This window comes from Gorilla gorilla, chromosome 10 (assembly GCF_029281585.2).
Source record: "Gorilla gorilla gorilla isolate KB3781 chromosome 10, NHGRI_mGorGor1-v2.1_pri, whole genome shotgun sequence".
Lineage (NCBI taxonomy): Eukaryota > Metazoa > Chordata > Mammalia > Primates > Hominidae > Gorilla > Gorilla gorilla.
The window spans coordinates 115926194-115948995 of NC_073234.2; the positions used below are offsets into that span (position 1 = coordinate 115926194).

The following is a 22802-nucleotide window of genomic DNA, read 5'->3' on the forward strand; positions in this document are numbered from 1 at the left end:
TTGGTCTATAGCTTACCTTTTTCATATAGCACCATATTGTAGAAAATTTCCATAACAGCACATAGAAATCTAAATAATTGTTTTACATCTACTTAATATTTCAGTGTATGGATGTAACAAATTTATTGAAGCAGACTCCTATGGATGAATATTTAGATCGTTTCCAATTTATGGCTCTTGCGAATGTGCTGCAAGTGAATATTTTTACAAAATACTTTTTCATAGAGGTTCAAGCATATTTCTAAAATAAATTTTCAAGCAGTGGAAAATTTATGCTGGGTTAAAAGGACATTGAAGTTTAAAAAACTGGAAAATATTGACAAATTTCCCCCAAAAAATATTTGTTTCCCCAACAGTGTGTATTATTAAATTTTTTAAACCCTCACACATTTGGAGATGAAAACTGTAATGTTTTAGTTTCAATTTAAATTTAATTATTGGCAAAGGTGAGCACATTTTTCTGTTTACAAAACACGGTTATATTTCTAACATTGACTATTCCTTTCCTTTATCCCTTTTTCCATAGCTTCTCAAATATTTTCTTATTGGTTTTCAGGAGCTCTTTATACATTGATGAGATGAGTCTGTCCTCTATGTTGCAGATATTTTTCTGAATTTTTAATTTGTCATTTAATTATATATATATATATATACTCTAAAGAAGTTGTAAACTTTTATGTAGTTAAATGTTTCAATCTTTTCTTAGAGCCCACACTCCTAACTATTACGCCAAACTGCCTCTCTAATTTCCAGAATGATGACATTCATTCCAGTTTTGTTGTCACTTTTGTTCAGGTGTTTTAACAGAACAAGTGGCAGGTCCTCTGGGACAGAACCTGGAAGTGGAACCATACTCGCAATACAGCAATGTTCAGTTTCCCCAAGTTCAATCACAGATTTCCTCGTCATCCTATTATTCCAACCTGGGTTTCTACCCCCAGCAGCCTGAAGAGTGGTACTCTCCTGGAATATATGAACTCAGGCGAATGCCAGCTGAGACTCTCTACCAGGGAGAAACTGAGGTAGCAGAGATGCCTGTAACAAAGAAGCCCCGCATGGGCGCGTCAGCAGGGAGGATCAAAGGGGATGAGCTGTGTGTTGTTTGTGGAGACAGAGCCTCTGGATACCACTATAATGCACTGACCTGTGAGGGGTGCAAAGGTAAGCATCTTTGATTGGCAGTTTTCTCCTTCAGGTTTTACTATATTGGTTGTTGAAATCCCTTGAACTAGTTCCTTCCTTTTTCCCAGGCAACTTCCCATTTTCTCCTCCCGTGCGCCTACCTCCTCCTACATCCTCACCTTTGTTGTGCAGTCACAGATCTGTAGGAAAAGACTGTTAGAGTATTTAGCTTAATGTTTAAGACTGTTAGAGTATCTAGCTTAGAGTGTTTAGCTTTCTTCCTTTTCACAACCTCACACATAGCTAAAGGGAACTTATGATTAAATTGAATTTGTTGTAGGTTTTGTTTGTTTTTGTTGTTTCTTAAAAAAAGAAAGAAGAAAGTGATGAACTCATCTCTTTTAAAATTAAGATCTAGAAGAATACAACTTTATTCAATAAATATTTAAAAATACTTTTTCATGTACTTTAGTTAATTGAGAAAGAGAGAAAGAAAGAGCCAAGTAATAATAGCTTATATTACAAAAAAATATTTTAAGCAGGGCACGGTGGCTCACGCCTGTAATCCCAGCACTTTGGGAGGCCGAGGCAGGCAGATCACCTGAGATCGGGAGTTCAAGACCAGCCAACATGGTGAAATCTCGTCTCTACTAAAAATACAAAAATTAGCCGGGTGTGGTGGCAGGTGCCTGTAATTCCAGCTACTCAGGAGGCTGAGGCAGGAGAATCGCTTGAACCTGGGAGGCGGAGGTTGCAGTGAGCCGAGATCGCACCATTGCACTCCAGCCTGGGCAACAAGAGTGAAAATCCATCTCAAAAAGTACTTTTTTTTTTTTTTAATTTAGTCTAGGCATGGTGGCTCATGCCTGTAGTTCCAGCACTTTGGGAGGCTGAGGTGGGTGGATCTCTTGAGTCCAGGAGTTCGAGACTAGATAGAGCAACATGGGAAAACCCCATCTCTACAAAAAATACAAAAATTAGTCAGGTGTGGTGGAGCACGCATGTTGTCCCAGCTACTTGGGAGGCAGAGGTGGGAGGATCACCTGAGCCCGGGAGGTTGAGGCTGCAGTGAGCCATGATCATGCCACTGCACTCCAGCCTGAGTGACAGAGAGAGACCCTGCCTCAAAAAATATATATTTTATTTAGCAGCAATACAGTTCTGTTATGGATGCTATAGAGAAATCATAACAAAATTGCAATCCATTTAAGATGGATAAAATATAATAAATGAAATATAAAAATGACAATGTAGGCCAGGCATGGTGGCTCACGCCTGTAATCCCAGCACTTTGGGAGGCCAAGACGGGTGGATCATGAGGTCAGGAGAATGAGACCATCCTGGCTAACACGGTGAAACCCCGTCTCTACTAAAAATACAAAAAAATTAGCTGGGCTTGGTGGTGCATGCCTGTAGTCCCAGCTACTCAGGAGGCTGAGGCAGGAGAATGGCGTGAACCCAAGAGGCAGAGGTTGCAGTGAGCCGAGATCATGCCACTGCACTCCAGCCTGGGCAACTGAGCGAGACTCCGTCTCCAAAAAAAAAAAAAAAAAAAGACAACGTAAAGTCCCATGTGATTACTGTCTCAACTAAGGCACAGATAATCGTGGTATTTATTCATTAAACAAGTATTTCGGGAACACCTACCATGGGTCGGGCACTCTGCTAACATCTAGAACATTGAACACTGAATAAAAACCATCTCTTGAGCAGAATCTTTCAGATGGTGTGACACACTGGGGTTCCCAGATGTTGGTGGTTGCCACAGAAATAAACAGAGGACCCAGTCACATAAGATCGGCTCAAGGACGTTTCAAACCTTTGAAAGTTCAAATGATCAGATTGTGTAAAGCCACATTAGTCACTTCTTAAAAACTGGGTATGATATTGTTAGAATTTTTTTTAAATAAAGAAGCATTTGTACACCAACTTTACAAACTAAAGCAGATCTATAAAGAAAACTTAAAAGATCCCATTTATGGCCTTCAGAATGTCCTTAACCTTTTTGTGGAGAGTCACGTCTGAATAGGTAAATGAACTTATACATTCGTTGGAAGCACAGATTAAGTCTTCTCTACCTATATTGCTACTCATAGCACCTAGCACAGTGCCTGGTACATAGTAAATATGGAATGTCTTTTGAATGACACAATGAAAAACCATGTTCATCACTGGTACGTAATTAATCAGCCTCTACTTTGCAAAAACACATTAAAATTTTTTACAATACTTAATTCTTTCCCATCTCCGAATAATAAAAAGTAAATATTACCCTCAATTCCTATATGAAGTGGCAGATCTTTTTGAGCTGGCAGAGCTGTGGAGATCGAGATCTGCTTATGTTAAAGATTTTAAAATGGTGTGGAATAAAGCAGGAAAGCATTTCTAATTGGTTAGAAAAATAAAATAGGCCGGACGCTGTGGTTCACTTATGTAAGTCCCAGCACTTTGGGAGGCCGAGGTGGGGGGATCACCTAAGGTCAGGAGTTCAAGACCAGCCTGGCCAACATGGTGAAACCCCATCTCTACTAAAAGTACAAAAATTAGCTGGGCATAGTGGCGTGCACCTGTAGTCCCAGCTACTTGGGAGTCTGAGACAGGAGAATTCCTCGAATCCGGAAGGTGGAGGTTGTAGTGAGCTGAGATTGCACCATTGCACTCCATCCTGGGTAACAGAGCGAGACTCTGTCAAAGACAGAAAGGAAGGAAGGAAGGAAGGAAGGAAGGAAGGAAGGAAGGAAGGAAGGAAGGAAGGAAGGAAGGAAGGAAGGAAAAAATAAAGTAGTTTCCAAATGACAAGCCTTGAACTGGAATTAAAATAAACAAAAATAAAACTTCTACAGTTAGGTTTGAGAAACCAACTGCTGATCTACAGGAAAGAAAAAGAACAAACTTTATAGTAGCTCTAGTCAAAAAGTGGCTGGGGCTCTTACACTGGAGGGCAAATTAGAACCAAAAGATGAAGCTTATAGGATGGCATCTTTTGAGGCCTAATTCAAGAATTAATTTTTTAGCACTAACATGAATTGTCCCAACAATGAGATTGGCTTTTTGCCTTAGGTGGTAATGAACTTCTCATTATTACAGGAATTCAAAAAGAGGTTAGATAAACAGGTTTGAGTACAGGAAATTTGTATGTTAGGTGGGACACTGTATTAGCTGGCTTCTGAAGTCCTTCCTTAAATTCTGTGAATCTGTAGTACCATATTTATAATATTCTAATCTGCCTGTTTCATCTTCTAAGCAAGTTTATAAATTTCATAAGTTAAAAAGTGACTATAATTCATGTACTCCCTCCTGTTGCTATGAACTGATGAAAGGGAAAGCTAGACCATGGTTTTTAAACCTTGACACTATTGACATTTTAGGCTGAAAAACTCTGTTGTGGGGAGATGTCTTGTACATACTGTGGGATATTTAGTAGTAGCCCTGGCTTCTATCCACTAGATCCCAGTAGCAACCCCCCACTTGTGACAACCAAAAGTGTCTACAGACATTGCTAAATGTCCTCTGGGGTTACAATCACCCCAGTTGAGAATCACTGAGAGAGACTATTCAGTGAAAAGTATAATATAGAGCTTCTCAAACTTGAGCTACACCTGGAGATTTCTTGAGGGAAGCTATAATATTTCTTGGGTGCCTCTAATGTTGACTTAAATTGCTTTTAATGAATTACTTATGCTATCAAGCAATTATAGCATAAGCTATATTATATTATAATAGCTATATTATATTGTGTATCATCTTTTATACACTGAAAAATTTCTATACACAAAGGAACAAACACAAATTTACAAAATTACGTACAAACAAAACTACAAAACCAATAAAATAATGAAGTATATTAGATTGTATGGTTTTGTTGCCCAAAATGTTACCAAACTCAGGTTATTTTGAGTTTGGTATCCCTAGACCATGTGTCATATGAGGCCTCAATTCTCCACTGCTTTTCTGTCTTCGAAGAATTGATTCAACCAAACCTTTGTTCATCCAGAGCTCCATTTGGCCATCCCTGAGCTGGGTACATCTCAGGCATATGAAGTTTACCTTTGCCATTTTGTCAAAGCTTTTTTTTTTTTTTTTTTTTTTTTTTTGAGACAGAGTCTTGCTCTGTTGCCCAGGCTGGAGGGCAATGGCATGATCTCCACTCACTGCAACCTCTGCCTCCTGGGTTCAAGTGATTCTCCTGCCTCAGCCTCCCCGAGTAGCTGGGCTTACTGGCGCCCTCCACTATGCCCAGCTAATTTTTGTATTTTTAGTAGAGATGGAGTTTCACCATGTTGGCCAGGCTGGTCTCAAATCCCTGATCTCAGGTGATCCACCCACCTCAGCCTCCCAAAGTGCTGGGATTACAGGCATGAGCCACTGTGCCTGGCCTGTCATAGTTCTTGACAAACAAGTCATATTTCTTGCTGCTAATGGGCACAAACAAAACTGAGGGTGATTAGTTTGAATATCAGTATAAGATGATCATAGATATGATCCAGAGAATGCTATTATTAGTTTTTTAAAGACTGGCATAAAGTAAAAATGTAAAAAATAAATTTAATATGTGTAAAGGCCTTAGAAAAAAGTGTGGCACATAGTCAAAACTCAATAGATGTCTATTGTTATTATTGTTATGGTCCTAGAATCGATTTACATATCGTGTAATGGCAATGTGAGTGTTTTCTGCTTATATTGATAAATATTGATGCTCAAATCATCGTGAGTTGTTTAACAAGATTTATTTGACATAGATTCAGATTACCTAAAGCCACTTCAACTTGTCTGTGTAGACCGGTGCTACTCAAAGCATAGTACCTGGACCAGCAGTATCAGTATCACTAGAGAATTTATAGAATGTGGGGTTTTACCCCAGACTTACTGAATCAGAATTTCTGGCAAAGGGGCCCAAGAATTTGTGATTTAACCAGCACTACATGCTAAAGTTTGAGAATACTGGCATAAAAATCATATCCAAAATCCTCCTAAGGCCACTCATCTGGCCAAGCATCTTGGTTTTGTGTTGTGAGTGTGAAACCCACAGGATGGGAAAAGAGAATAGGAGGAATGCTACTCTCCATGAGGTCATCAAAAGCACAATTCAGTAGAATAAAATGTAGACTTGAAACCTGGACTGGAAAGACACAAAGCCTAATCTAAGTCACGTTTCCTGCTAGGAGAGAAAGAAGCAGAAAAGAACACGCATAATTTATTCGGAAAATCTGATTCAAAAGAAAAATTCCAATATACATACTTTTGAACCTACAAATTTCAGTGCTGATGACATGCTAATTCTTTTTTTTTTGAAACGGAGTCTTGCTCTGTCGCCCAGGCTGGAGTGCAGTGGCGTGATCTCGGCTCACAAACTCCGCCTCCCAGGTTCACGCCATTCTCCTGCCTCAGCGTCCCGAGTAGCTGGGACTACAGGCACCTGCCACCACGCCCGGCTAATTTTTTGTGTTTTTAGTAGAGACAGGGTTTCACCGTGTTAGCCAGAATGATCTTCATCTCCTGACCTCGTGATCCGCCCGCCTCGGCCTCCCAAAGTTCTGGGATTACAGGCGTGAGCCACCGTGCCCGGCCGATGACATGCTAATTCTTATGGTAGGCATTTTGGAAACATTCTCTCTGATCTTTACAGCAACTATGGAAAGTAGGAATTATTGTGTCTATTTTAAAATGAGGAATAAGCATATCATTTCCAAAACAAGCTAAGATATAGAGATGCCAGTGCTAATAGCTTGTGTGATGTGTTTACTATACTTTAGTAATAAACATTAATTCTCATATCTTATGTCCATTTTATTTTATTTTCTTAAATTTATGATTGACATAATAATTGTACATGTTTATGGGGTACAACATGTTTTCATACATGTATAATTATGTAATGATCAAATCAGGGTAATTAGCACATCTAACAGCTTAATTTATCATTTCTTCTTTATAATAATATTAAAAAACCTCTCTTCTAGTTATTTTTAAATACACAGTACATTATTATTAACTCTAGTCATGCTGCTATGCAATAGAACATCAGACATATTCCTTCTATCTAACTGTATTCTTGGACCCGTTGACTAATTTCACTGTCCCCTTCTCCCCCCATCCTCCTCGTCCTCTCATAACTACCATTCTACTCTCTATTTCCATGAGAACAACATTTTAGATTCTACATATAAGTGAGATCATATGGTATTTGTCTTTCTGTGCTTGGCTTATTTCACTTCATGTAATATCCTCTGGGCTCATCCATGTTATCACAAATGGCAGGATTTCATTCTTTTTTATGGCTGAATAGTATTCCATTATGTATACATACCACATTTTCTTGATCCAGTCATCCATTGATGAACGCTTAGGTTGATCCCCTATCTTGGCCATTGTGAATAATGCTGCAATAAACATAGGAGTGCAGATATCTCTTTGACATACTGATTTCATTTCCTGTGGAGATATACCCTGTGGTGGGATTCCTGGATCATATAGTAGTTACATTTTTAATTTTGTGAGGAAACATCATACTGTTTTCCATTATGACTACACAAATTTACACTCCCACCAGCAGTAAGGGTTGACTTTTCTCTACATCCTTGCCAAAACCTGTTATCTTTTGATTTATTGATAGTCATTCTAAATGGAGTGAGGTGATATCTCATTGTAGTTTTGATTTGCATTTTCCTGATGATTAGTGGTGTTGAGTGCCTTATGCCCATTTTATGGAAGTGGAAGCTGAAGCATAAGATGTTAATCTATTTACCCAAGTTTTCATAGCTAATAAGAGCTTCAAAACTATAGCTTATAATCTAACTCCAGAGCCTGTATGATTGACCACTAGGCTATGATGCCTTTTATTGGTTGTCCACTAAGTGATTGTTCTGCTTTTCAGTTGTTTGCTCAAGGGTAATATTGACTAATTCAGTGGCGAAAGGAAGAAAACGAAGCAGTCCGTTTAGGTGTTAAAGAATCAGTAGTGTCTAAGCCAAGGGAATGAATCCCTAAAGTCGCTAACCTTGGATGGCTTACCTCCTTAGAAGAGAATTTGTCTTTCTGTCTTGTGAACTGTGCTTATGACCAAGTGAAACTTGGTCCACCTGCGAAGAGTTCTGGGGCATGGCACGGTAAATAGAATGAGACCAGTGGGCCAAGGACAACCCTGGAAAACACTTACCTTGAAGGTGGTCAGGGGAAGAGAAGCCCACAAAGGATATAGAATAGAAGTAATCAAGATAGAAGTCTACAAGGAAGTGCAGGATCACAGAAGGCAAGGAGATGGAGAAAGTAGTCAGAAGAGAGCCAACCTTTGGGGAGGTTTAGGAAGGAGAAGCTGGATTTGGACATAAATATATTTTTAAGAGCAGAGAAAGACAAAATTTTTCCATTGATTTTGATTTGAGACGTTGCCCCCATGATGTCAGGAAAAGGACAAGCATGCAAGGGAGAGGATGGGTTGGAGCCAGGCAGGGCCCATGTTCTACACCAGGGATTGGCACATTTTTTTCTGTAAACATCCAGACAGTAACAAGTTGAGGCTTTACACCACAGCAGCCTCTGTTGCAACTAATCAACTCTGCTACTGGAGTGCAAAGGCAGCCACGTAGAAAATGAGCATAGCTATATTTCAGTAAGCTATACTTACAAAAATAGGCACGAAAAAAAATGACAGTGGGCTGGCTGCAGTTTGCTGAACACTGTTCTTGACCAATGACTCTTTTTTTTTTTTGAGATGGACTCTCGCTCTGTCACCCAGGCTGGAGCGCAGTGGCAATCTTGGCCCACAGCAACCTCCACCTCCTGGGTTCAAGTGATTCTCCTGCCTCAGCCTCCCAAGTAGCTGGGATTACAGGCACCAGCCACCATGCCCAGCTAATTTTTGTATTTTTAGTAGAGATGGGGTTTCACCATGTTGGCCAGGGTGGTTTTGAAGTCCTGACCTCAAATGATCCACCCGTCTCAGCCTTCCAAAGTGCTGCGGTTGCAGGCATGAGCCACCGTGCCTGGCCTTGACCCATGACTCTTAAGGGTTGGTGTACGAATTAACTGGAAGCTGTGTAGTGAATGAGCACAAGACTCAACTCACAGCCCGTATGTGAGAGAAATGTAACTTTATTTTTTAAAATTGGATTTAATTCAGTCTAGAGCTCTGGTGGAAACTTTATTTCATTTTATTCAGTATCATTCCATTCACCCCCGCCAAAATTCTTCTGGGGGTTTATCTAAGTACCAGGATTAAGGGAGGGTTGTGGAGGGATTGGGCACTGGGGAGTGGGGCTCTGGCCCCACAGCTGTGGGGCTGGGTGGGGCTTGGTGCCACAGCTGTTGACACAGTCCGAGATCTGTTGGAGTGCTGTTGTATTTGGTCTTCAGTCACCAGTGGGAAAGGTCTCTGTGACACCATCCTGGGGTACTGAGCACACTCCTCCATCACATCTGGCCCTGGCTGTCTCCTTCATTCAGCTCAGGTGAGTGGGTTCTGATGTTGCTTCAGTGCTGTGTTGGGATGCCTGGCTTCCCAGAGAAACCATGCTGCCATTTCATCTGCTCTATGCCATGCTGGGTGCAGAGAACCCTGGGGGTTTCTCCAGTTCTACCCAGGAAAGGGCATAAGAATCCTCGTCTTCCAGGATCCCAAATGACGTGGAGTTTCTATCATCTCTCAATCCACCTATCCTAGGATTCTGTCTGGGGATAGGGAGTTGGGAGGGACAGAGCTCAGGACCTTCTCAGGTACCTAACATGTCTTAGCTGTTTGACTTCCTCTTTAGTTGTCTGCTTCCTCCCAACTTGAATAAGTTTTATCTGGTCTTCAGGATTGGAGGCTTAAGCTCTGGTGTCTGAAAAGCCAAAAACAGGCTCCTTTATCTTCCTTATGTGTTCTCCTGTGAAAACAAATGAAAATTATCCTACCTTAGTGAATGGAGGAATGAGGAAGGGCTGTGAGGAAAACCAGAGGAGAAGGACAGAATAGGGTGGAATGCATATCAGAGGACCAATGCCTCATGCCTGCAGGTCTTGTGAGAGCTGCTGAGCCAATCTGGTTTCCCCGCCGACCCCGCAGCCCACTTCCCCCATGCACATCTCTTGATATCTGCACTCAGCAGATGCAAAGCAAATTATACTCTGTAACTTTCCATCAAAGGGAGCACGGGCTTTGTGGGCTGACAAGCTCACATTGAATCTAGGCTCTGCACTTCTTGGCTGAATAAACAAGTTACTTAATATTTACTGGTTAGAGTTCAGCAAAATAAAACAGAAATCAACAATTCAAGCAGAAAAGAATTAATACAGAAGTTGGAAGAGTCAGAGTAACAGGATCTATGCTAAGTTTCCGGGAGATGCTCAGAGCCACACTGCAGAACTGGCCTGCCGGTTGCTTTTCTGCCATAATCAAGAAGATGGGGACTCAGGAAGCCACCTCAGGACTGTTGGCTCCAGGAAGACACCACCTCAGCTGCCATCTAGGGATCAGGAAGCTGCCTTCACTGGCAGTCACTAACTCCAGAGACGGGGCTTGCCTGCCAAATCTGCACCTGCAAACAATGAATACCCTGTCCCCTGCCTTTCAATACTCTCAAAGCTAGTGACCGGAAGCCAGGGTGCTGCCACAGCAAAACTCCACAATCCCGCTTACCAGTAGAAACAACAGAAGAACAGCTTGCTTCTCCTTTCCAAAAGTCTTACAAGGGCATCTCTATGGGAGAGCTTAAATCATATCCACCATGTTAGCTGCGAAGGAAGTCTGGGCAAGGTTATGTTCTACTTTCCTGCCTCTCTGGTAATAGGATGTGCACTAGACTAGAAGGGAGGTGCAGTAGATATAAAGCTAGCGAATTCTTAAGACTGTGCAATACTTATTCCTCTGAGCCTCAGATCTGCAAAATAGGGATATTATGTATTTTGTGGGACATTTGTGTGGATTGTATAAGATTTATATTACATTATATTATATATTAGAATTTATCAGCTCTCTTGCTTTAGTATTTCACTGAAGATTTGTCAGTCCTGTGATACTTAAAACAAACAAAGAAAACACAAGAGAATTTAAAAAAAAAAAAAAAAGCAACCTTAGAAGCAAAACAAAGATCAGGGTTAAATTTCCTCATTACATTGGTCTCTTTTCCTGGTTCCACTAAAAATATTTTAATTTGTCTCAGTGTTTTATTTGTCATAAGTGTTTATAGCATCAATGAGAGAAATGATGGTTTTCAATTTTTGTAAGTAATAACTTGGGAACACAAGCATCACGCAGAGTGACAATGACTGCCACTTTCTCAGGACTAGATTAAATCAAGAGCTTTCTTTTGCCCTCAGTTATCAGTGCAGCATATGGAAATGTGCTAATGTCTGAATGAATTTTGATTCAAACCTCAAACCTCAACCAACAAAACCGATCAGCATCTAACTGAAAATTTCAAATGGCTGCATTTCCAAATAGGTCAGTGTCTGTCACATTTGTTTCAATGCCAAGAGAGTCTTCACACATCCGAGAATGGTAGAATTCCTAAAAGATGCTGTCTGAGTAAATGAGTGACCCTACTGCCTTTCTGAATATATTTTTATATAGGATTGTGAACCAGCATTAGACTTAGGTCTGAAGTTTTAAAAAAGCTTCCAAAAGTATTGAAACTATTCCAGTATAGACTAGATGTAGTGTTTCCAAAGGATCCTTTGTTTATGGACATTTGTGAAAGCTGAGGAGTGCTGACCTATATATAAACTTATTGACATCCTATTTAAGATCAAGCAAGGTCTGATTTTATACAATTTAATAATGATCCTAATGAATTCTAGAGGTCAAATTATCTTGGAGTATGATGCAAGATGGGGTTCCAAACTATTTCACTGCATTGGAAGCCTTTTGTAGTAAGTGTTATGGAAATCGTGGGAAGAGTAGGACTCTGAAGGCAAACAACATGGTTTCCAATCCCAGCTGATTCTCTTCCCAGGTGTCCTAAATTACTTAACCTTTCTGATCTTTAGACTCCCCACCTGTAAGATAAGGACAACAATGAAGATGATGATAAAGATGAGGAGATGATGATCATGATGGTGATGATGATAATGGTGATGGTGATGGTGATGGTGGTGGTGATAATGATGATGATGGTGATGATGATGGTAATGATGGTAATGTTGGTGATGTGATGATGATGATAGTAATAATCATGTTGATAGATAATCTATATCAAGTGATTACTATGTGCAGGCACTGTTCTGGGAGGCTTTATATGTACTAATTTGTTTAATCTTCAGGACAGTCTTTTGAAGCAGGTATCTGTAGATTGTCATGAGGATTAAATAAATTGATACCTGTAAAGTATTTAACAGAGTTCTTCCCAATGGAAAATCCTCAATCATTGCCTGCTATTATTACTATTATCATTGGGTTGTTGTGAATTTAAAAAAATGGGATATTATTTTTAAAATATCTAGCTCTGTACCTGGCACTCTTTTTAAAAAGTATTTTTTTTTAGATTTCAATAGCTTTTGGGGGTACAGTCATACAAATGGTTTTTTGTTACATGAATGAATTGTATAGTGATGAATTCTGAGATTTTGGTGTACCTGTCACCAGAGTGTATACATTTTATCCAATATGTAGTTTTTTATCCCACACTTTTCTCCCCTCCTCCCTTCTGAGTCTCTGAAGTCTATTATACACTCTGTATACCTTTGCTTACTGATAGCTTAGGTCCCACTTGTAAGTGGGAACACATGGCATTTGGTTTTCCATTCCTGAGTTACTTCACTTAGAATAATGGCCTTCTGCTCTACCCAAGTTGCTGCAAAAGACATTATTTCATTCCTTTTTATGGCTGAATGGTATTCCATGGTGTGTATATACCACAGTTTCTTTATCCACTCATTGGTTGATGGGCACTTAGATTGGTTCTATATCTTTGCAATTGTGAATTGGGTTGCAATAAACATACATATGCATATGTCTTTTTATCTAATTACTTTTTTTCCTTTGGGTAGACACTCACTAGTGGGATTGCTGGATCGAATGGTAGATCTACTTTCAGTTCTTTAAGAAATCTCCATACCGTTTTCCATAGATGTTGTACTAATTTACATTCTCACCAACAGTGAAAAGCATTCCCCTTTCACTACATCCACACCAAAATCTATTATTTTTTGACTTTTTAAAAATGGGCATTCTTGCAGGAGTAAGGTAGTATCTCATTGTCATTTTAATTTGCATTTCCCCGATGATTAGTGATACTGAACATGTTTTCATGTGTTTTTTGGCCATTTGTATGTGTTCTTTTGAGAAACGTCTATTCATGTCATTTGTCCACTTTTTGATGAGATTACTTGATTTTTCCCTTGCTGATTTATTGAGTTTCTTATAGATTCTGGATACTAGTACTTTGTCAGATGCATAGTTTGCAAATATTTTATCCCATTCTGTGGGTTATCTGTTCACTCTGATGATTATTTATTTTGCTGTGTAGAATCTTTTTAGTTTAATCAGGTCCCATTTATTTATTTGTTTGTTTTTGTTGCATTTGTTTTTGGGGTTTTAGTCTTGATGTATCTGGCACTCTTACATGCTCAGTAATCATTAGATGTGATTTTGTTGGTGAATTCTTATTTGTTATTCCTCTGTTCATTCAACCTCCCCAGTTTGGGTCATACACTGTTTTCAAAACTCTCCCTCTTCCTATTAATTAACCCAATTCTTTATTCAGCAAATATTATTAAGTACCAGTTTGTATGCCAGGCTCTATTCTAAGCATAGGAGATGCCTTGGTGAGCAAACCAGACCAAATTCTTGCCTTCATAGTCACCATTCTAAAGCAAAAGCAGAAAAGCAGTCTACATAACTCAGCTAAAGTAGACAAAAAGAGAAAACAGTCAAGCAAAAAAAAGATTAAGAAACATAAAATCAGTAAAAGAGTATCAAAAAGAATATGTAGAAAAATGCAATGGTAATAAGATGATTTCCAGGGGGTATGAACTGACATTTCACATAAACATATAGGTGATGAGGCAAGACAAACTAAGATGATAAAAACTAAATTTAAACAAGAAAAAATGTTTAAAGCAAACATATAAGCAATATGTATAAGTAGTGGTTAAAAGAAACGTCTTAAACCATAAATTACTAAATGAGAAAAGTTACAAATCTACACCCAAGAAAAAAATGGAAATAGGCATTTAAGCAGCAGTTTGGAGGTGAAAGGTTTAACCCCACAGAGCAAACGAATTCACTTGGGCTCAGGTAGCTACAAGCAGCATCAGGCACCTCCCATTGCTGGAATTCACCTATTAGGAACCCAGAACACCCCTAGGAACCTCAGGGAAGATGCTGGGGAGCAGGTGCCGGTCACTGTGGGCCACCAGCTTCTGGGGGTTTGCCTACCTGGCACTTTAAATGGTCACTGAAGGTATCCAAAGCCAAACTCCAGCACAGCTTGGCTGTCCTCATCATAACCCCTGTCCTCATCCTCTCAGCAGAAACCCAATAGGTCTGATGGTGTCAGTGGGTTTTTGCTTTCTACTCCTTTAGACTCCTTCATCACTTAATACGCATTTTGTCAAAGAAACGAGTGCATGTGATTCCAAAGTCAAATGGTAAGAAGGGCATATCATTAGAAAAAAGCCCCACCCCTACCCACTTCAACTGCTCCTAGAGGCAACCTAAGAACCACTTCAGTTTTCTTTGCTTTTTGTATTTTATTGTTTCTTTCTTTGTTGTGTGGATAGTCTTTATTTATTTCTGTAGTACCATCTTCCCTCCCAACAAACATGGAAGAAAAAAAGAAGGGGCTGGTGGGAAGAAGTGCCCTGGGGGACACACCTCTCCAATCTCTGCAGTTTTGAAGAGGGAGTGTTGAGGTGGAAGTCTTGGGGATATGGGGAAGATGGCCAGCCCCTCCTCTTGTCTCCCAGGTGGCTCTTAGCAGCCTTTTAAAGCTTAAACTCATCAGTTATTTTGGAGACGATGCTTTTAAAAGACTTGGAAGTCTGGGATATATGCTTAAATGGAAACTTGTTGAGATATCTCCAAAGCAATTTTCACACCTCCATCTTCCACTGTACTGAGTTCTCTTGGTCCCACTGTGGCTGCATGCACAGCAGCATGCAGTTCTTGTACAGTCTCTGGAGTCTGAAGGAGTTCCATTTGGTCTTATCAATGATCTGCACAGCTACCTCTTTCCTAGTTAGGGTGTGTCAGGCCAACTGCATGGTGACCAAGTTACCCTGGTTGATGGTCATGATGAGCCAGTAGTTGCCAATATGGGTATCCTCAGCAGAGATGCCTGAGAGGTCCTGCAGTACGTTGGATGATAGGGCTTGGAGTCAAGGTGTCCCGAGGTAGGCTCAAATTTGGGAAAAGCTGATTAAAAGCTTGGTCCAAATCATGTCAAAAGAATATAACTTCCAAAGTCCACCTGATGACCTAATCTTTATAATGAAATCAAAACACAATGCCAGAGAAAAATAAAAATAAACAAAACAAATGCTAACACACTAAATTTATAAAGAAAAATGAGAAAAAATTCTTACAATGTCTTTGTATAGTTTTGGTATTACGGTAATGCTGGCCTCATAAAATAAGTTAGAAAGTGTTCCCTCTGCTTCTATTTTCTGGAAAAGATTGTACAGAATTGGTATCATTTCTTCTTTAAATGCTTGACAGAATAAACCAGTGAAACCATCTGGGCCTGTTGCTTTCTGTTTTAGATTATTCATTATTGATTCAATTTCTTTAATAGTATAGGCCTATTTTGATGACCAATTTCTCCTTGTTGAGTTTTGGTAGGGTATGTCTTTCCAGGAATTTCATCTAAGTTAGCAAATTCGCAGGCTTGGAGTTGTTCATATTTCTTTATTTTTCTTTTAATTTCCATGGGATTAGTAACGATGGGCCTCTCCTTCATTTCTGATATTGGTAATTTGTGTCTTCTCTCTCTCTTTTTTCTTGGTTAGCCTTGCTGGGCTTGGTTAGCCTAGCCTTATTAATTTTATAGATCTATTTTATTGACTCTATTAATTTTTATTGATCTATTTAAAGAACCAGCTTTTGGTTTCAGTGGTTTTTCTCTATCATTTTCTTACTTTCAATTTCATTGATCTCTGCTCTAATTTTAAGTATTTTTTTTTTTTTTTTGCTTATTTTGGATTTAATTTGTTCTTTTCTAGTTTCCTAAAGTGGAAGCTTAGATTATTGATTTTAGATCTTAATCAATATATGCATTTTGATGCTATAAATTTCTCTGTAAACACTGCTTTTGCCACATCCCATAAATTTTGATAAATTGTATTTTCATTTCCCTTTAGTTCATTTTCACTTAGTTCTTTAAGTAGTCACCTCTGTGTCTTCTATTTGCATTATGTGTAACCTTTTAGAAACCTTTGTGATGTAAGATATGTTATATTCCTATATTTCTCTAAATCAAAGTTAATCTCTTCTAAGCTCACAACTCTCCCGGCTGATGTGAAATTCATCTAGTCTATGTTTGAGAATACTCCTTCCTCCAGGATCATGCGCAAACCTCAGGATCATGTTCAACTTTGAATTGGTCCCTTGAAAGTGAACAACTCAGCCACAGTCCAGCATGGACATCTTACCCCAGGGTTTTCAAGGCCATGGTTCTTAGTATCTTCCTGTCCTTGTCTTAGAGCTACATCATTAGAGATCTGTCACTCCTCTAGAAGCTCTTTATTAGTGCTGGTTCAATACTCACAGAACCTCCCAGACTGATCCCATTCCCAATTCTACAAGCATTGCCCTTCACCTCCAACACCTTTGAGATGATCCAGTATAACCGTTTCAAAGAGAGGTCGAAAACAAAAATCCTATGTGAGAGTTATCTTTATTTAGAGACAGAAAAATTGCAGCTTTTGTCCCAGCAAGTGAACAAGAGTTTCCGCCCTCTTGGGATGGAAAAGAAAATGAAAAAGCAATAGAAGCAAGAAAAAAGCACACATAAATACCTTGATCAGTTATCCTTTCATCTTAATGTTCCTACAATTATTGCAAAACAATCATTTATGAACTCAAACTGGGGATGGTAACAAGTTTGTTATGGGCTGGGCACTTGCCATGCTGTGTAAAACCTGGGTAGATTCATGTCTCAAGATAATTTTTAAAAATGTAAACTTCCTACTAAAAGGACAGCATAAGGCAGTGGTTAAGAGCACAGAGTCAGGTGGGCACAGTGGCTCATGCCTGTAATCCCAACACTTTGGGAGGTTGAGGCAGGAGGATTGCTTGAGCCCAGGAGTGTGAGACCTGCCTGGACAACGTAGCTAGACTCAGTCTCTATAAAAAATTAAAAATTATTAATAGCTGGGCATAGTGGGGTACACCCATAGTCCCAGCTACTCAGGAGGCTGAGATGAGAGGATCGCTTGAGCCCAGGAGTTTGAGGTTGCAGTGAGCTATGATTGCACCATGCAATCCACCCTGGGTGACAGAGCAAGACCTTGTCTAAAAAAATAAGAAATAAAAAGAGTGTAGGGTGTGAGCTTATCAAGGTTCACATCTAAACTCTACCATTTGCTCTCTGCAGGACCTTGAGCAAATTAACCTCTTTGTAACTCAGTCTCCTCTTTGGTAAGAAAGACATAATAGTATGTGATGTTCCCCTTCCTGTGTCCATGTGTTCTCATTGTTCAATTCCCACCTATGAGTGAGAACATGTGGTGTTTGGTTTTTTGTCCTTGCGATCGTTTGCTGAGAATGATGGTTTCCATCTTCATCCATGTCCCTACAAAGGACATGAACTCATCATTTTTTATGGCTGTATAGAATCCCTAAAACTTAAAGTATAATAATAAAAAAAAAGAAAGAGATAATAGTAGTATCTGCCTCATTGGATTGTTATGAATAGGAAATGAATTGCCATTTACCATTTTAGAACAGTGCCTGGCACAAAATAAGTGCTGTATAAGCGGAGACAGACCTAGAAGCTGTCTCTATTTAGGTCATTTTGAATGGAAAGATCTCTAGTTACTCACCTCTGTGTGTTTGCTGCTATTTTAAAAGCTTGTAGACCCTTAAAGTTTTACAACATCAACCAATATTTTATTGATTGCAAAGTAATGAGTGGCCTACTACCAGTGGCTATCAGTATCAGTCACTGGAGTCTGGCATGTGCATGTGTATGTACACATATATGTGTATGACTTGAGAATAGGGTGTGGTATGTGGCTTCTACCAGTATAAAGAAGCATGAGAATTGCCTGAACTCAGGAAGCAGAGGTTGCAGTGAGCTGAGATCACGCCACTGCACTTCAGCCTGGGCAACAGAGTGAGGCTCCATCTGGGAAAAAAAAAAAAAAAGAGGCAGAAAAGCAGTGTGCAATATTCTGCAGAATCGAGGAATCCGTGTAAAAGTACCATCCTATAGCTATTTTCTTGCTACCCCAGGGATCCCATTGGTGCTACACATTCCCCAGATGGCAATGCCAACCCTGTCTACTCATCCTGTATTACCAGCAAGGCTTTGTTCCTCAGTGAATTTCCTTTCCATTCATTTTCAAATGACTTTTCTGATATGAGCATTGTTGAATATGCACAAGAAAGAGGCAGAGGTATGTGTATGGATAGATTTGCATAAGTATAAATACAGTATATGTACCCATATTTAAATGATATAATGATAATATTGTGTTGCTATTCAGAGTGAAAGCTAATTAATTCAGCTATTGAGATGATAATGATTTCTTTTTCAGTTAATACCAGAGTCAAAAAACCCTGCAGAATGGTTCTACGCACTGTTCCTTTGACTCATCTTGGAAGAAAGAGCTTTATTCTGTTAACTATTAAGCTGTCTATCAGTATCTATGACAGTTTTAAAGGAAATCATTCCTGGGAGGGGCAGAAGATTATTAGTAGGAAGGCTGACTCATGTAGGCTCAAGTGGACATTGAGGTCATGATTTGGTACCAGGAAAGAAAAAGTCCTCTTTTTGCTTTTAGTCTCTTAAAATGCATGCTTTGGTATTTGCACTCTCAATATCAGCACTGATCTGCAGCACAAAGTCTTTTTTTAGACTTTATTTGGTTGGATTTGACATTTAGAAAAATGTTAAGATCTTTCCTACTGAAATTTATACCAGCTGAAAAATTCACAAGCAAGTCCATGACTTTCTTAACCTTGACATCTCTAACTTTTCCTTCAGCCTCTGTTTTCATATTTCGTGAGTTACCAAAACCTGATGTTCTCTCTGTTTCCTCCTTTCTCTTCTGTCCCACTTTAGTTCAGGCATTGGTAGCCTCTCAGTTGTATTATGGCAATAGTCTCCTCTCTCTAGTCTCCAATACCCGTTCCACCTTTACCTTGCTCCGAGGAGCTTCCCAACATACAGGTTAGGTCATACTGTCCCCTGTCAAAGCCTTTAATGGCTTCCCTCTTTCAACATGGTAAAGACTCAACTCCTTTGCTTGGCATTCAAGGACACTTAATCACATTCTGTTCCTGTTACAACTGCTTACCCATCTCCCACTAATTCTCTCCATACTCTACCCAACCGCCACCAAGATGGAGTATCTACCCTTTCTTGGAATTTTCATAACACCCTGTGTTTGCTCATTTTTCCGAATGTCTTTCCTCCCTCATGGTCCATGTTTCTAAAACCTTACTTATTCTTCAAAGCCCAGATCAAATTCTATTTCCTTCATGGACCCCTCCCTGATTCTGGCCACTCTTAATTAATCAGGATCACTCCCAGTCTATACAATGCCTTTTCTTCGGGGCGCTTGACTTCTAGCAGTTGGGAATCATCGTATTATACTTATCTTGCTAGAACAATTTTTAAGTGCCTTCTGCTGGAAAATTGTCATAAGAAATATGCAGCTCTACATGGGTGCAGTGTAAGTGCTGCCTCTCCTCCTTAAATGTGGCACAATCTTTACAAGCATATGGTGTGGACCTGCTTCTACATTTCAATAATTTATTCCTTGTTTAGATATCTCATCACTCATATTTTATATTATGCTGTAAATTTACTTCTGTTTATTCCAACTAAGTATGCAACTCTGAAGACAAGGAATGTCTTATTCATCTTGGTATTTCCCAGGTCAGAGAATGCAGCTTTCAGATAGTTGGTACTTAACAGTAAACTATTTTATTCTCTTGTAACCCAAGGGTGGCAATTGCAAGATAGTAAAGAGTACAGGCTTTAGTGCATGACTGCCTGGGTTTGAACCTTCCTAGCCAACTACTAACCATGTGATCATGGCCAAGGTACTTAAACTCTCTGTACCTTTTTTTCTTCATCTATAATATGGGGACAAATAATACTATCTTCATCATAAAATTGATATAAGAATTAAATCAGTAAATGGAGGTAAAGTAGTTCAAACAATAGCTACTAAGTGCTTAATAAATGTTAGATATTATTCCAACAGTCTGTTAAAATAGGAAGGACTCCTCTCAATTTTGACAGAGACATGAAGACACTAGATGCTACATTCCAAGGTGAGCCCATCTGGCAGAAATTTCACAGTGGATATTCAAGAACCAGTTAAACATCTCACTTATTTTGAGGGAATGAAGAGATCAGGAGTTGGAAATTATAGAGAGGTCTTATAAAGATTTTGGAGCATGTGACTAGTGTGCTGTGTGAATCTTACATCCCTACTGCAAAGGAGAATGTTGGAAATGGGAGTGTCTGTCCCTCGGGCCACCACTGGAACGTGTAGTAACTTTGTGAGAATTGGAAAATGGTGTCCCCTCATGCCCCCAAAATGTATACTAAAGAGGTCCTATTGCCCCAAGCCCAATGAAAGAGTCTTCAAGACGATCACTTGAGTAGGTTGACATGTATCCCCTGAAGCTGACAGACATGGGGACTTTGTGTCTCACTTTCACCTGAGAAGTTGAAAGGCAGGAAGCCGGGTGGCTGACTGCTCATGGATAAATGGGAGAGATTTCTCTGCTCTACAGAGATTGTTAGATCAGAGAAAGCCATTATCGGGTTATCTTAGGTCCATGTGAAGAGAACCACACAGAGTGACCTCAGTGTAAAAATTGTGGAGTGAATCGCCAGATTCCTAGATGTTGAAGGAGACACATACCATGGGCTAGAATAGATATGTATTTGCCCTCATCAAAAAAGTTCAGATGAGGCTGGGCGTGGTGGCTCATGCCTGTAATCCCAGCACTTTGGGAGGCTGAGGCGGGCAGATCACTTAAGGTCAGGAGTTTGAGACCAGCCTGGCCAACATGGTGAAACCCCATCTCTACTAAAAATACAAAAATTAGTCAGCCGTGGTGGGTGGCGCCTGTCATCCTAGCTGCTCCAGAGGGTGAGGCAGGAGAATCCATTGAACCTTGGAGGCAGAGACTGCATGAGCCGAGATTGTGCCACTGCACTCCAGCCTGGGCGACAGAACAAGACTCTGTCTCAAAAAAACAAAAAACAAAGTTCAGATGAAAGTATCCTGAAGATGAGAGGTCTCTAAACAACCCAACCCAATGGAGAAAGAGACAACTTTGAAAACTTGCTATGCACAAACCAGCTTACAGAAATACTAGGCGAGTAACTGCCTTCCTGTCATTTCTTCTCTTACCTCTCACAATCCTCTCCTGAATTCAACACTGCCTCCTTGACTCTGAAAGTGTCAGGAACTGTGGTTAGTCAGATGGAGGAGAAAGCAGAAAGTGGGGAAATGGAGCAGCAGAGTTGAAGCCGGTTACCTCCCTTCTTCACTCTAGGCATCTTACCTGTTAACAGGCTGCAGCTGTGCTATACCTTCTCGGGGGAGTTGGTTGCTTTTAGCTCAAGGTTGGCATTTTTATTATTATGCCAGGCTGGCATATAAAGTACTGAATTGAAACCCTGAATGCGATTTTCTCCCTGAATGCCTGGTTAACAGCAACTCACTTTCCAAAACTTAGCTCAGTGCTCACTCCCTGTCCTGATCTCTTCATCCCAAACTGAGGAATCTGTGTGTCTGCTCTGCCGCAGTGCAGCTTTTAGAGCCCAGGCAACATGTAATTTCACTTGTTTAGTTGTTTGTGCGTCTTTGTCCTCAGCCAGCCTTTAAACTCTTGGAGCCCAGGGGTGAATTGTTTGCCTTTGTACCCTCTGCACTTAGTGCTCACTGGCATAGAATTGTCCCCCAATAAAGATCTATGAAAGTAATTTGTCTTAGAAAACGAATTCACATTTTTCCTAAGAGAGGCTATAATTCAAATTTGTCTTTATTTCTGAGAGATAAATTAAAAACAACAGGCTTCTCAACAACACAATGTCATATAAAGTATTTGTCACTGGTGTGCTCAAGGATGGCCTGGGTGCTCTCCAGCAGTTGGTGAGAAAATGTCCTGGCATCTCTCAATCCAAACCTGTTTTTTTCCTGAGAAGCTGTGAGAGGACTTTTTACACTTTTCAGTGTTTCTCCCACAGGTTTCTTCAGGAGAAGCATTACCAAAAACGCTGTGTACAAGTGTAAAAACGGGGGCAACTGTGTGATGGATATGTACATGCGAAGAAAGTGTCAAGAGTGTCGACTAAGGAAATGCAAAGAGATGGGAATGTTGGCTGAATGTATGTATACAGGTATTCACTTCAAGCAATTACATTTCACTAAAAATCTCTTAAGGAGGCAGATGTCAGGTAACTCATCACGAGAGTGCTACTACACATATTAAAGAAGGAACCTACTAAGCCATCTAAGTTCTTGAAAAGGGTAATGAACCACTGAAATTGTCCAAACTGTCAACTAAAGAG

At 39.8% G+C, this 22802-nt stretch overlaps 1 protein-coding gene across 8 annotated transcripts in view; it reads left to right on the forward strand.

Moving 5' to 3' along the window:
- Nucleotides 1-22802, forward strand: part of NR1H4 (nuclear receptor subfamily 1 group H member 4) — a 132993-nt gene that overhangs the window by 78791 nt on the left and 31400 nt on the right. For 4 of the 8 annotated variants that reach the window (XM_055358760.2, XM_055358759.2, XM_019039445.4 and 1 more), the window contains 2 exons: nt 796-1161; nt 22479-22619. In XM_055358760.2, coding sequence (XP_055214735.1) covers nt 796-1161; nt 22479-22619 — 507 coding nt within the window. Of the gene's footprint in view, nt 1-795; nt 1162-22478; nt 22632-22802 lie in introns of all 8 variants that reach the window. The other 4 variants (XM_055358757.2, XM_055358758.2, XM_004053743.5 and 1 more) reach the window with 1 other exon arrangement.